Below are 14,960 nucleotides of genomic sequence, written 5' to 3' on the forward strand. Positions count from 1 at the left end.
GCAGCTGTGTAGTGTGTACTGAGTGGCTGCATCTTAAAGTGAATCTGTAGTGCAACTAGACATGGTAGGCAGGCCACTATGCTTGGCATGGTTCATACTCCCTTAGTTCATACATAACACTTGAAGTGATTCTTACGTTCAGGAAATAAAATCACTAAAATATTGTCTCTAAATTTTTTAAAATACCGAACATAACTTATTTACATCTAGATGTTTAATACAAATATCTCTTTCTGGCCCTGTAGCTCTGTAGGTTTGTATTCACTAGAGTGCATTGCTAGTACAGTACAGCCTTATAATGATACTGAATATTACAACTATTCTTCACAGATTGTTTTTTCTTTTTAATAACTGTGATAAAAACCTTGTATTGCATCTACACATGACCATTCCCTTCTACTTTACAAGGATACGGAAAAAACCGTACAGTATGATATGCCCATTTTTACTCTGATCTATGCCTTGTAATTACAGCCTGTTCATCACGTCACAGCACTGGGTGCAAACACAGGGACTTACTGTTTGCAAGCTCATCTCTCCTTACAGAAGTGGGCAAATGCAAAGATTTAAATAATTAGAAGTACTTTGACTTTGTAACGTATGCTAATAGTTTATTAAAGAAAGTAGAGTGTAAAAGACAGACCGGGGAACACAGAGCATAATCTAGAGCAAGGAGCATCTGGAAGTGAAGAGTCTTTGTTTTTGTTGTTTGCTCTTACAAAACTTGAGCTTCTGTGGCATTTTTGAAGTTTGTGACCTGTATCTTTGGAGTCATTTGATATTATGCACACTGATGGGGGACAGCAGGGTCTTAAAGGACTGATGTGATAACTAAACATGGCTTAATCATGAGTAGGTCTTTGGAAGATGATGCAGTTCCCATTTGGTGCTCACCTGCCTTCTGCTGCAATTCCAGACCTCCTTCTGCTCCCCACGGTGAAAAAAGGCTCTTGGACTGGAGAGCATGTAGAGAAAAGGCACAGAACAATTGAAGGATTTGGAAACTTAGTCTTTAGTGAATTCCTTTAATTGTTTTGTTTAGTCTGTCTTGATTAACGTGGGAAAACACTTTCTCATTAATTTTTTTTTCCCACTGGTAAAAGTAGCTGGTATATAAACTAAAAAAACCCAAAAAACATTGCAAAGCAAATGCTGGGGTGCTAGCAGCTAGATTGAGTCTTTAAAATGTAGTTATTAGAAGTTGCTGATTGCCATTTTGGTTACGGGTTACAGTGCGAGGAGGAAAAAAAAAAAAGTACAACTTGCAGCTTAGTCAACCATCTCTTTGTACTGCATACTATAGCAACTAAAAGTAATAATTTCTACAAAATGCTGATTCTATATATATTTCAAATATATATATATAAAAAATATTTATTACTTTTTTAGAATTGATGAGTAAGCATCGAGTTGGATTTTTACATCTAAAATTTCATTAATTTCCTGAAAGGAAGTTCAGTGTTGCTTTTCTTTAAGTATTTTTAGTCATGAACAATGAATAAATAACAATAATAAAGTGATATTTGTTTGCCTACCTAAAATGAAAAATGACTCTGTAGGGATTTTCTGTGCAAATTTGTGCTGATTTCTGCCGCCTCCTTGCCCCTTTACGGAGATTTTGAGATTCTTCCCCTTTTGCCCTAAACACGCACAAATCATGTGCTGCAATTCATGCTGATACTGGTGTTGATTTCTCTAAGCAAACAAAATACCATGTTGAGAGCTTCTTGCTTAATCTTTGTTGGAGATCCAGCTTGCCTAGTGATGTTGGGGTTTTTTTCGAGGGTAGAGTGTCTTCATGACGTGTTTTCTCTCTCTCTTACTTTACACAAATACACTCAATACAATTCCATTATAGGAGTTCTTCACAAATCACTTGCTTGGTTTGCCATCCCTTCAGAAGAGAATTGGATGCAACTCTTCCAGCCTTGCTGTTGCACAAATCTGTGAGTTTTCTGTGTATTTTAAGTCGGTCTTGCATTTTTTTTTTTTTTTGAAAGACAATATAAGAAATCAAAGGCATCTTGGGAGGTGGGGAAAATGCATATTTTGTTAACATTTTGATTACAAGAAGGTATTTTAGTTAATCTTCATTATTTGTAAATGCGTACTTAAAAGTAAGTCTACTAGAGGAAAAACTAATTGGTTTTGAATTCCTATAAACAATATTATTTGCAAATAGTATTGTAGTGTTAGATTTGGGTGTCTTTGTTTACCCTGAGGACATGGTCTGTTTGAAGTTGGATTTGTCAGTGGAAGCGAGCTGGAGCTATGCAGGAGAGGGGAATGGGTCTTAGTCTGAAAAATACCTCCCTGGCACTCCTGAAGTCATAACTGGATTTATGTTTGAATTCTTGTTGTTCTGAATTTCATATCCTTTAGGTTTTTTCCTAGATGTTTGCTGAAGGACTAATTACTGTTTTTTTTCTTTTTGAAGCAGTTAAGTGGATTGTCAAGTTGGTTTGGGGAAAAAAAACCCCAAACCCAACAACCCAGCAGAAGAAGATGTTGCATGTTGTTCTGTATCAGCCTTTAAGACTAATAACCCAAACCAGTCTTACTAGCATGTGTTTTAAACTCATGCTTTCGAGACCTGTTGCATTTGCACAGATATGGAAGTCATGGTTCTCAAGCCATTCTCTTGTTGGAAACAAAAATATTATTCTGATGGGACCTCCGGGTGCTGGGAAAACAACAGTTGGGAGAATAGTAGGTCAGAAACTAGATTGCCCTGTCATAGACATAGATGACGATGTCCTTGAAACAACCTGGAATATGAGTGTGTCGGAAAAACTGCAGGATGTAGGTAATGAGCAATTTTTAGAGGAGGAAGGAAAAGCCCTGTTGAAGTTTTCAGCATCTGGAAGTGTCATTTCCCTTACTGGGTCCAATCCAATGCATTCTGCTGGCATGCAACATATGAAGAAAAATGGAATAGTTGTATATCTGGATGTGCCCACAACAGTCATTATGAGCAGGCTGAAATCAATGAAAGTGGATCGCATCGTGGGCCAGTCTCCTGGTATTTCTCTCAAGGACATACTTCAGTTTAGGAAGCAGTTCTACAAAAGGTGGTATGACATCCGTGTTCTTTGTGGAGGGGATATTGCAGCAGAGGTTGTAGCAGAAAAGGTACTTGATGCTGTGAAGAGATACCAAAACTCAGAACTGGAAACTTTCATTTCCACTAGGTCTAGTAGGTCTGCAAGGAGTATGGAAGAAGACTCTTGTAAATATTTCAGTGACGTTGTTACTGAGGGCTTAGCCCCTGATGGAGGACTCTTTGTTCCTGAGAGAGGACTTCCAGAATTCACTGCTGGAGAATGGCAAAGCCTAATAGAAGCAACTTACATTGAAAGAGCCCAGGTGATACTAGAAAGATGCATACATCCCGCCGATATTCCTGCTTCTAAGCTGGCAGAAATTATTGGAACTGCTTATGGAGAAAACTTTACTTGTTCTAAAATTGCCCCAGTTAGGCATCTGGCAGGCAATCAGTTTCTCCTTGAGTTATTTCATGGACCAACAGCATCATTCAAAGATTTTGCATTACAGATGGTGCCACATATATTTGCATACTGCATTCCCAGAAGCTGCAATTACTTGGTTCTGGTAGCTACTTCTGGTGACACAGGGAGTGCTGTCCTAGATGGCTTTAGTCGTCTCCATGACACTGACAAACAGAGAATTGCTGTGATGAATTTTTTTCCTGAGGATGGAGTAAGCCCAATTCAAAAATCACAGATGATTGGCTGTCAGAAAGAAAATGCCTGGTCAGTAGGTGTCAAATCTGATTTTGATTTTTGCCAGACAGCTATAAAGCAAATCTTTACTAATTCTGATTATACTGGCTTTCTTACAGTAGAATATGGAACAGCTTTAGCTGCAGCAAACTCCATAAACTGGGCACGACTGCTTCCGCAGATAGTTTATCATGCCTCTGCATACCTTGATCTTGTTCACCAAGATATTATTCCTTTTGGAAGCCCTGTAGATGTTTGCATTCCTACAGGAAACTTTGGCAACATATTAGCTGCTTTGTATGCTAAAATGATGGGAATTCCTATTAGAAAATGTATTTGTGCTTCCAATGAAAACAATGTTTTGACCGACTTCGTAAGAACAGGTGTTTATGATTTGAGGGGAAGAAAATTAATTCCCACTTTTTCACCAGCAGTAGATATCTTGAAGTCCTCCAATCTTGAGCGATACTTGCACCTGATTGCTAATGAGGATGGACAACTGGTGACACAATTATATAACCAGCTGGAAAATCAGGGTCACTTCCAGCTACAGAAAGATCTACTTGAAAAGCTTCAGCAGGACTTGGTGGCTGGATGGTGCTCTGAGGAGGACTGTCTAGCTGCCATTCACTCTGTATACAGTACTACAGGATATATTTTGGATACACACACAGCTGTTGCTAAAGTAGTTGCAGATCGATTACAGGATAGAACTTGCCCAATTATTATTTCATCTACGGCTCATTATTCTAAGTGTGCACCTGCTATCTTGAGGGCCTTGAGGATTGCAGAAATAAAACAGAATCCATTAAGTCAGCTTCACTTGCTGAGTTCTTACAGCCCTCTGCCTCCAGTCCACTGGGGCCTATTAGAGACCCTGAAAAAGAAGGGGAATGAGGATCACGAGGTCTGTGCTGCTGATATGGGTATGCTGATGTCCCGTATAGAAACCTTAATTCAAAATCATTTCATGAAAGTTTTCTGAGTAACTGATCGCATGTCCGCTGTGTCAATTGTGATACCTTCTTAACAAGCTGCATGTTTTAATAAAGTCATGATTCATCTGGCCTATGTCCAGTCCACAGCATAACGTCTGCAGTTTTATACTCAGTTGTCACGTTTTCAACAGTATTTGTAAGTAACGCGTGTGAGATTTCTAGTAGTGGTGAAAGGTTGTGAACTGAGAGTATAAAAGATGGGAATACTTTTTTGCAGGTCATACATAGTAGAGATAGCAGTAGTGCCGGCTTTCCTTGGCAGTGCTGTCTCCTTCACGAGCCTGAAGCATTCTCCATGGAAGGAGGAAGATAATGAAGTCTGACCTTTCTGAAACTAATAGCTCTTGTTTTGTTGCAAGAATGATGTGATCATTTGGTCAGTAGGTGATTAGTTAAACTTTAACTCACTTCACTTAGGGCACTGAAACATAATAAGATACTGTAATGATGTTCGTATGTTCCTATAATGAGGGTTGATTTCATGATAAAATTGAAGTATACCTGTATTGTTAATCCTTGAACCATTCAGTTTGGTGGTATGTTATCTTCTTGTATAATATTTTTTTATGTATTCTGAGGCCAGCATTTATGTAAAAAAATATGATTATTTTGTTTTTCAGGCATTTTTTTTCCTCCCAGATATTTTCCTGTGTAAAACAGAATCCTTCGTTCAATATTTTTAATAATTTTTGAGATGTGACTCTTCCTCCAGTGTGTTGTAGTCTCTTTCCTAGATCTTTTCTATTTGAACTTTCAACTTCAGAATCTTTTTTTAATGCTATAGAAGAATTTGCTAGTAGTAGCAGCATTCTCTTTAAATAAGAACCAGACTTCACCATTTATTTACATTTCTTTTTTGTATTCTAAGTTTTCAGAATGTAAGTTTTATCTTAGAGGACATACAGCTTTCTTGTTCTAATTACTTCTGTTTTCATACTTTTCTTAAATTGATTTCTTTGACATTCTATTCTATTCTATTCTATTCTATTCTATTCTATTCTATTCTATTCTATTCTATTCTATTCTATTCATGCTTTGCATGAATTAGTATAAGAAGGAAGCTTCCCAAAGTGCTTGGCATCTCATCAAGGAAAGTGAAGGATGAATTCCAGTGTCTGGAAAGTGTGATAGCATTAGAGGTATTCATTGTGTCACCTATAATAGATCTATGTTAGCAATCTGTTTTTGCTAATGACAGGCTGTTTATTGGTTTTTTGCATTAAAAAAAAAAAAAATAGAGCAGGTTGCCCTAGGAGATCATGTGGTTATGGACAAACTTATCCTGCTAACTGTAGATTATATTTGGCAAGGGCATAAAGTGTAACTACATTTCACACTAAGAGAAATGGTAAAATGGCAAGTTTTGAGTGGCATGCGGTTACAGGTAAAGAGCTAAGAGTCATCAGATGTGAGGATGTATAGCTATGGGAGGTTGTGCTTCCCACCAAGATTCAAATAGGGAAAGTACTGGCAGCAGAGATGGTAATTGATAATGTTTTTTGCTTCTTCGAGAGGCAACATCTCCTAGATGTCAGGACTCACTTGGGGCTTTGAACTGTTCCCATGTCCCCCAGCTTCCTCTGTGTGTCTGCTTGTACTTTTTGCCACATTGGAGGTAAAGAACTAGCAAACTATTTTTAAAAATTGTCATTTCTTCCAGTGTAAAGTAAAAGACCCAAGCATGATGTGCATTTGCCACAGGGAATACATTATACAATAAAATCAAATGTAGCTGATAGCAAAGGTGTGACACAATAGCTTTCTAGATTCTGCCATTCTTGGATGCCTTTTTAGGACCTTTCTAGTTCTTTTCTCTGCTCAGTCCTCGTTCACTATTTCTGCACTAACTTTGGAAAATAATTTTTTATTTTTATTTTCACAGAATCATAGAACAGCCCAGGTTGGAAGGGAGCTCAAAACATCATCTGGTCCAACTTTTCATGGGAAAGGGAGCCTAGATGAGATTATCTAGCACCCTGCCCAGGTGCATCTTAAAAACCTCCAGTGATGGGGACTCTACCACATCCCTGGGGAGGTTGTTCCAGTGATTGAGTGTTCTCACTGTGAAAAATTTCTTTCTTGTATCAAGATGAAACTTTTCCTGGTGCAGCTTGTACCCATTTCCCCTTGTCATGGCTCCTTGTGAAGAGAGCACCTCTGTCCTCTTCCTAGCCACCATTTAAGTACTGGAAAACTGTGATGAGGTGCCCCTGGAGCCTCCTCTTCTCCAGGGTGAAAAGTTCTAGCTCATTCAGTCTCTTCTCATAGGGCAGAGGAATTTTCATCATTTTCCAGACACAACATGAGAAAGACCATAAATATGTAATTAAAAAACTAGTCCAAGTTCTGTAAGAAAAAGTTGCATAACCATATTGCCAAAAAAGAAGCATTGCTTGTATAGGTGATAAGTGCACATCCACCTTGTATTTCTGTGTGTTTCAGTCCGATTCTCACAGTAGCTCCGAGTGGAAAGCAATGTAATGCTTTCACTAGATGTACTCGGTACAAAACCAGAATTCTAAATCTTAAAAAAACAAAACAAAACAAAACAAAAAAAAAACCCACAAAACCCAAACAAACCCAACTGCCTGGATTGAATTACTGGAACGGGAATTGGTTTCAACATAATGACTCTCTGGAAATCCTGCAGTACCTGGTTCCATGGGGCTTAATGCCATTTGACATCATAGGGCAATTTGTCACATGCTGTTACTATACTTTATAGAAATGTCTACAAAGAAGAGCTTGTTTTCATAGCACCTAAAAGAGAAAAGCTGAGATTCTAAACAAGATTAAGCTAGAAGCCAACGTCCTACCTTGAATTAGCTGATTAGTAGATAAAACAGTCAGAACTAAACTAACAGAGGATTTATTTTGGCATGACTCAAACAATGAGTATTTCAAAGTTCATGGCAGTAACTCGAGCTTGGTTTGAAGGAGGAAGTATTAGTAAAATTCCTAGTTGCTATTTTCATATCACGAGCCATTACAACAGTTGATATGGTTACATGAATAAGTAAAAAAATGAGCAGTTGTACTTAGTTATGGGCTTTCAATGTGAAGTTAAGGTGTATAAAGGCAGTAGTTAAAGAGCATGTATGGTATTAGTACATTTCTCAGAATTTCTAAAGGCTTTTACAATACAGTATTTGCTCATTTTTAGAAATAATGAATTAATTTTTGGACTTTCTTATAACTTCAGTGAACTATTTTTGTGCACCACATCTGCTTGTGGATTTTAGTAATGGGCACTATAAAATGCTGCAGTAGTGTGATCCTGGATGTACACAGTATTTGTGACCAGGTGCCGATGCTCTGTTGTGATAGCTGTAATGTACAATTTTCTGGCATGCCTTGTCCTGCTGGGCCTGGAGGAATGGAAGAGAAGAAATTTCCAGTGTATGTGTTGCTATGGCTGGCTGTGAGGGGATAGGAGAGTGAGGGAAGCAACCCTTCTGCCTTCCCAGCCCAGCTTTTGTAAATGTCAGCGAAATACTGTGGTTCAACAAACATTGTGCTACTGTTACAGCTCTTTTTTCCCCACTACCAGTATTATGAAAGATTCAAAGGGCATTAATGATTAAGAGTGGACACAAGTGCCCTTTTTTTGTCTTTTGCAGACATTGTGCACACTGAATGTTGTCATGCAATATTTTCTATTAACTTCTTAAGGCAAAAATGGTGTGCTAATGATGCACAAAAGCAAATCTATATTGTGATGGTTAGCAGGATTCTTTAAGCCATTTAGGCTTGGTGTATATGCAGTTTGCTCCTATTTGTCTAAAGATGGGATGTTGTTGTCTAAATCCATATAAGCCAGATTTACAGAGAGTGTGAGCATGCATATATACACATTTCCACTAGCTTTGTTGACCTGGACTAATAGCATAGCTTTAGTTAAGCTATTATTCTTCTGTATAGATAAATCTTTGCTGAACACTGATACTACATGAAAAACCTTAAGGACAAATGTAACAAATGTAAGGACAATTGTAATGTCTATATTTATGCTTTTTATTATAAGACTATTTATATGGAAAATACTTCATTTTCCTTGCAGACTTACCAGCTGCTCATTACTTGCCTTTAGTCACAGTCCTGCTTCTCAGGGTGACAGAGAGTGATTTGAAGTAAAGGGTGAATAGAGCAGATAGGGATGACTTCAGAAGATAATTCTGTTTTCTTAGTATCTTACGATTTAGAAAGAGTTGCTATTTATGTTTTTGAGGCGATGGAGTATTTTAGCAGATGGAACGCTAAAGGGAAGATTCTTGTTTTTCAAGAGGTCAACTTTGCTCTTCAAGGACATCAAGAACACACATTGTTATTAAGTATATCGTGTTTGGCATGCCTGAAATATGCATTAGTAATTTGTATCCACTATATTTTTTCTAAATAAATACTGTGGTATCCACTGTGTAGCATTTTCTTTCAAATATGTTCTTAAATCCTTATCAATGTGATGTAAAGAAAATCTGCTAAAATAAGTGGTTTCAGAATTTGATATTCTTAAATCTTGAAAGACTGTCCTGTGTTTACTTCAAAGTTAGGTGTATAGTAAATGATCTAGTAATTCACTTTGCTGAGATTGACAGATGTTAGTGAGATAATTTGCATCATCCTGGAAGGAAAGTATGTATAAAAAAATAAACCCACATCAAAAATAGCAAATGTCTAAACGCTCTTTACGTTGCACCGCAGACTTGTCTGGTGCTGAATGGAAAGTCTGTATTCTGAGGAATTAATATGGAAAAGGAAATCTGTGACAGTTTAATCTTTCTTATTCACGCGTAGTTCAGCGGAGGGATGAACTGGTTGTCTGTTAACAGTTGTGGAGCAACTTTGGTTCACTTGGAATATGATTTCAGGATCATGGGCTTAAAAATTAGTTGAATGGTTAAAACAGTAATAAGAAATGAGTAGTTAATTTCAGTGAATTAACGTGAACAAGCAGTTAATTCTGAACATATATTAGCAGCTTGAGGAGGATTTAAATGTTACTGTGTTTCTTCATAGTAGTCACAAATGTGCTCAGCACACTTATCGGAACTGGGAAGCTGTTGCTTCAATAATTTTTCAGAATGCAGCAATCTAAAAAGACATCAATCTTGGTCTTGCTCTCCAACTTAGGTATAACTTTTGAAGGTCTCCTGGCGTGGAGGTAGATCTAAGCTGTTTGTGCCTTTTACTCGAGACAACTTTATTCCCTGGTAGCTGTTTAAGATGGTCTCTGGCTACTTTCTTGACAGCACAGGAAATAAAATGTTTAATAGGAAAATTGTTTAGCAGAATTAAGGAAACACCTGATTTACTTGCTTATGTACAATATCTTACAAAATTTAACCAAGTAGAGAAACCACAGTGTTTTCCCTGTGCAACGTAGGAACACATTTTTCATAAAAAGTGTATCTCAAACTTTACAAAATCAGTTATGTAGCACAGGAATTGTTGCTCTAGCATTTTATTTAGATCTTTCATCACTGGTATTTGGAATACTCTTAGATTCTCAAATAGTTTATTTTATTTTAAATAAGTTATTGCTAGAAAAACATGCAAAGTATCACCCCCAAATTTAAAATTCATGATAACACTAATTGAGTCTAAACCCGAAAGATCTCAAAATGTAAATCTGAAAGGACAGCTGTGACTGAACATATTTGTTACGTGAGTTCACACAGGATTTGGCTCTTAACCATGAGTTTGTTAAGAACACAGAAGGAAATACAATAATGACTGCTCAAATCTAGAGATGCCACAAAACTTAAATAGTAAGGAGCCACTTAAACAGAGTAAGATGAATTACTTGGTTGGGAGCTGTAAGCAATCTGCATTTCACCGTGGCCTAAAGTAGACCTGTGTCTCTAGGAGCGGAGGTTTGAGGACATACTTGCCAAATAGAACAATTTGCTGTAGGAAGTGCTGACTTTGAACAGTGTCTGGAGGCAATATGCGTGCTCAACTGAACGTGAATTTTCAGCATGCCTTGTGGCCAAAAGGACCAGTGAGATCCTCAGGTTTAGAAACGGAAATACTGTCAGGGAAGTAATATTGCTGTCTATATTTGACTTTGGCGTAACCTTTTAGAAGAATGCTATGCCCAACTTCAATAGGCACAATTTCCAGTAATGCTGGAAAATTGGACGGAGACGGGTCATGAGAGTAATAAAAGGATTAAAGAGAAGCACTGGCATGAGAGTCTCAATAAGCAGAATCTACTTAGTTTAGTGAAAGGAGAGTTAGCCTAGAAGAACCATCTTTGGAGCAAAAATTTGATGATAAAATAAAGGCCTGTTCCATCTAGCAGAGAAAGAGTGATCCAGTGATTTTAAGCAGGAGTTGAACATGTTACAAGAAGAGATAAAGGCACGTAACAGAATGGTCAAGGTTTCTCTAGTCTGAACATGTTAGATGATTTCCTGAAAAGGTGTGATTTCATAGAGGACTAATTCAGGCAAGTCAGATCCATGTTATGCAAGAGGTCAAACTAAATAATCACGGCAGTCCTGTTTGGCTGCCCCAGGAGTAACTTGCATGCTAACAGAAGTATGAGCCGTATTTCACAGAGGTTTGAGTGCTAGAGATTGTGACCTCATTTCAGTTCTGCTATAGTGTTATCAGCACACAGAACAAGTTGTGCGCTAAATAGGCTACTAGATATGTTTAGCCTTGTTCTTTCTGTCTCTAGAGAATTGCAAATGGACTACTAATGCACACCCTGACTTGCCTCATGGCTATTAGGATATGGCTCATTAGTTTTAAATTTCATTATACAATATGTGTTGTGATGGTTTGGACAAGATACACTTTCATTATGAAAATGAGGTGAACATACATAGTAGGATAGTGCCTATGCAAATGTCAGCTGTATTGAATGTAGCTAATTATTATTCATTTTTCTAAGCTTTTAAAAGTTAGAGATCTTTTAAAGTTTATTAGATGCTTTTGGACCCCTTCTTTCCATTCTTGTTTAGCTGTCATTTCTCTCTGCTTTCATGAGCAAATTGTGATCCAATGGCCATTTTCAATTCATTTTCAGCTCACAATAAGATCTATATAAGACAAATTGAAAAATCCAATGTTTCCTTTTTACAGTTAAACTCGACCTTTTATATACCAACAAAAGATGCTCCGTAAAGTTTAGAGAAGGTAAAGCGTGCTTATAGGGTTCTGCTCTAGAAACGTATTTTGAGAAATATGTGTGTATTTTCTATACATTTTAGACTAATTCACTAAATTATATCTAAATAAAGTAGGCATTTAGTGGACTTTTTTACTAAGTACATGTGTCAATCTGGTTCTGTTTAAAATGCTAATAAATGCATCCCATCTCCTAATGAAACTAGTGCTCCCTGCATAATTAATTAGCATTGTATACAGATGAGGACGGGAAAGCCATATTCACAGTCGTTTTCATCCAGAATGGTTAATAAGAGAATACTATACAGTTCTGAAAGGTCATACATTAATAGCTCATTTCTGCAAAAATGGTATTTTGCAAGTAAAAATTTAGTTAAAATTACCTCGAATCACTGTTGTATACAGCTTTTAACCACAAGATGGCATTCCTAACAGAAGTTTGCTAGACATGATAATTTCTTGCTGGTTTTGAAGGGCTCTAAATGAAAGGCTATCGTAAGTATTTGTAATGTTATATGAGCTTTTTATGTTTTCATTTTTATAAAACATAATTAACAAATTTAAGTAAAAAACCTTAATGATAATTAGGTTAATACTCATTGATACGTGGAGTACCCAGAAATATGTGATGGTTCCAGGTCAGAGAAACACCACGTTAATTCATGGCATTATATGCTGCTAGAGACTTTTCAGCTGCAAATCTTGAATCAATTTTGCTTTAATATAAGAATCTAAAATTAAAAACTCAATTCTTTAATATTTAAATCAAAAGCACAAATAATACCATGTTCTTATATGTAAAACCCAGGTGTTTGGGGTTTTGAATACGATGCAGCATATAGGGCTTGTAGTGAGTTTTGGGATAAAGAAGAGCAGATAATGTATTTGCAGGAAAAAAATGTATAAATAATATGTCTTGCTATGCAGGGGAGGATTTTTCATAGCTTAATGTTAAAATGACCAAGCAACACATTTTCAAATGCCTGTCATCCGGGTTGATAACAGAGCCCACAGGCAGCCCTGCTTTCTTTCAGGCTTTATATCTTTTTCAGTTTCTTGTAATCGTTGCATGCTGAAATCAAATATCTTGTTCTTCTTTTTCCTTAAATACAAGCATGAAGGGAGCATAATGCAACCTACTAAACCAATACCAGTGTGCTAGATTTTATAGAACATGGAGACATGCATATTACACTTGGGTTATTTTTCCCCATGGTTAAGGTCCTGATCTTACTTTGTTTATTTTTGCTGACTCTGTAAGATCAGACCTGATCTAAGTAATAATTTATATTTCCATTCTAGCTAGTGCCCTAGTTGCATTTTGGTTTGGAAAAAAAGACATTACCTTAAGTTTGTGCTTAAACTGGAATCCAATGTACGTTGTGGAATTTTTTTCAACTCTTATTTCAAGTCAACAGAAAGGATTATGATAGACTCATTTTCTTGTTTTGTGGTAGCGAAACTTCCATGGCATCTTTTCTAATACATATGTACATTTCCTGCTAATCCTTCTGCTCCATGTGCCGCCCCCCGCCGATGCCTCAGCCCTCTGGTTTTGGCTCCTATCATTTAACACAGCTGAGAGGACAGAGTAGTGGCTGCATCCACCACTGACACTAATGACAGTCTTTGCTGAGTGAGTGAGTACTACTTTGACATTAAGCAGATATTCTTTTTCCTAACATGCTTATACCTCTATCCTCTCTCAAAGGTGGCTATGCAAAACAGAATATGAATTTTTGTTAGCTGAAAACAATTGTCAGTCAAAAAAACACTTTCAGAATGATCAGGTTGGTAGAACCTACCTGCTGGTTGAATCTGGCACAAGGACTGCAGAGGCAAACCTGAGTTAATAGTATCTCATGTTGACCACCAGTAAAATTTGAAGGCCTGAACATCTCCCACTTGCTGCAAATTTTAAAGACATGGTGAAGTGAAAATGACTATTTCAAGGATGTGGAAATGGCAGTACAAAGAAAGTTATACATAGTAATTACAAAATGTTGATGAGGAAGCGTCCTGGTTTTGGCCAGGGCATTTTCAAGTAAATGATTTGTTGCTGTTACCTTTCAAGTTAAGTTACACACTGAATTTTCTTTGTAGTAAGTAGGCATAGCACTAGGTGAGTAGATGGGGACAGGATTCCACTGAGAAGAGCAAGAAGCCTGTCCCACAGAGGAGGTTTAAAAAAAGGAAAAACAAATGTACTGAGGAAAGAAACATTTTCTGCTCTCAAGGGCCGATGGCTTGCATGTGGAGAGGTCTTACCCTGAAGGATAGTCTGTAAGTAGAAATATACACAGCTAAACAAGTGAAACAGGTTAGTCAAGGCAACGGCAGGGTTCAGGGTCCCCCAAAATGCCATAATGAGTAGGATGCAATGGACACCACCAGTGGAAATCGGTGGTCTCAACCATTGCTGATGTTGCTTCCGGGACATCTCATGATGTCAAATCAGATGGATATGTACTCCAACTCCCAGAAATAGGGGAAATAAATGACACTGAATTTGTCCTTTTGCCTGAGGGTCTCTCAGTTACATGACAGCCACTGTAAGTTCACATAACTAAGCCCTTGCAGGTAACACTGTCAGAAAAAATGGCCATACTGACTGCTGACAAATAACAGTACTGATACTTCATGACAGATCTGCAAATTGCTTTGCTAATACAAAGCACGTCAGGGGCTAATTTGATGCGGTTTATTGTCTGCAAGAGGTGGATTATAAATGTTTGGAATTGCATCTTATGTAACTGCTGCTGGGTAAGCATAGCTATGAGTAAGTGTGAACTGGGAGAGGAAAATGTGATACTGGGAACTGTAACCACAGGTATTATCACTTCTCATATGTAACAAACTTAGGCCTAGGGCAAGCAAGCACAATTACTGACAGAAGCTGTGTTTGTTCATGCAAGTGATTTTATTGTTCTAAATGATTTATCACTCTGGGTTACATTTTTTGATGAAAAATTTTTCTGGAATAATTGTTCTCCAAAGGAAATGAGTTGTTTACCTTCGATAGGTGACCAGGTTTGCCTATTGAAAAGAAGTTAGATTTATAAAGCACTTCCATGAGGTTTTT

The 14,960-nt window shown here is 37.3% G+C and overlaps 1 protein-coding gene across 2 annotated transcripts; it reads left to right on the forward strand.

The window, feature by feature from the left end:
• The first annotated feature begins 1,884 nt into the window (after positions 1–1,884).
• THNSL1 (threonine synthase like 1) lies at positions 1,885–9,155 on the forward strand. Of its 2 annotated transcripts, none has more exons than XM_076331722.1 (2): positions 1,885–1,946; positions 2,441–9,155. In XM_076331722.1, the coding sequence occupies exon 2, from the start codon at positions 2,506–2,508 to the stop codon at positions 4,726–4,728; it is 2,223 nt and encodes a 740-aa protein (XP_076187837.1). In that variant the 5' UTR covers positions 1,885–1,946; positions 2,441–2,505; the 3' UTR covers positions 4,729–9,155. The 2 variants fall into 2 exon arrangements, with proteins under 2 accessions (XP_076187837.1, XP_076187836.1); XM_076331721.1 differs by having other exon boundaries at positions 1,889–1,946; positions 2,438–9,155.
• Positions 9,156–14,960: the final 5,805 nt, after the last annotated feature.

This window comes from Aptenodytes patagonicus, chromosome 2 (genome assembly GCF_965638725.1).
Source record: "Aptenodytes patagonicus chromosome 2, bAptPat1.pri.cur, whole genome shotgun sequence".
In the NCBI taxonomy this organism is placed as follows: Eukaryota; Metazoa; Chordata; class Aves; order Sphenisciformes; family Spheniscidae; genus Aptenodytes; species Aptenodytes patagonicus.

Coding starts and splice junctions, on each gene's coding strand:
- THNSL1 (XM_076331722.1), top strand. CDS start 2,506: ATGTTGCATGTTGTTCTGTATCAGCCTTTAAGACTAATAACCCAAACC.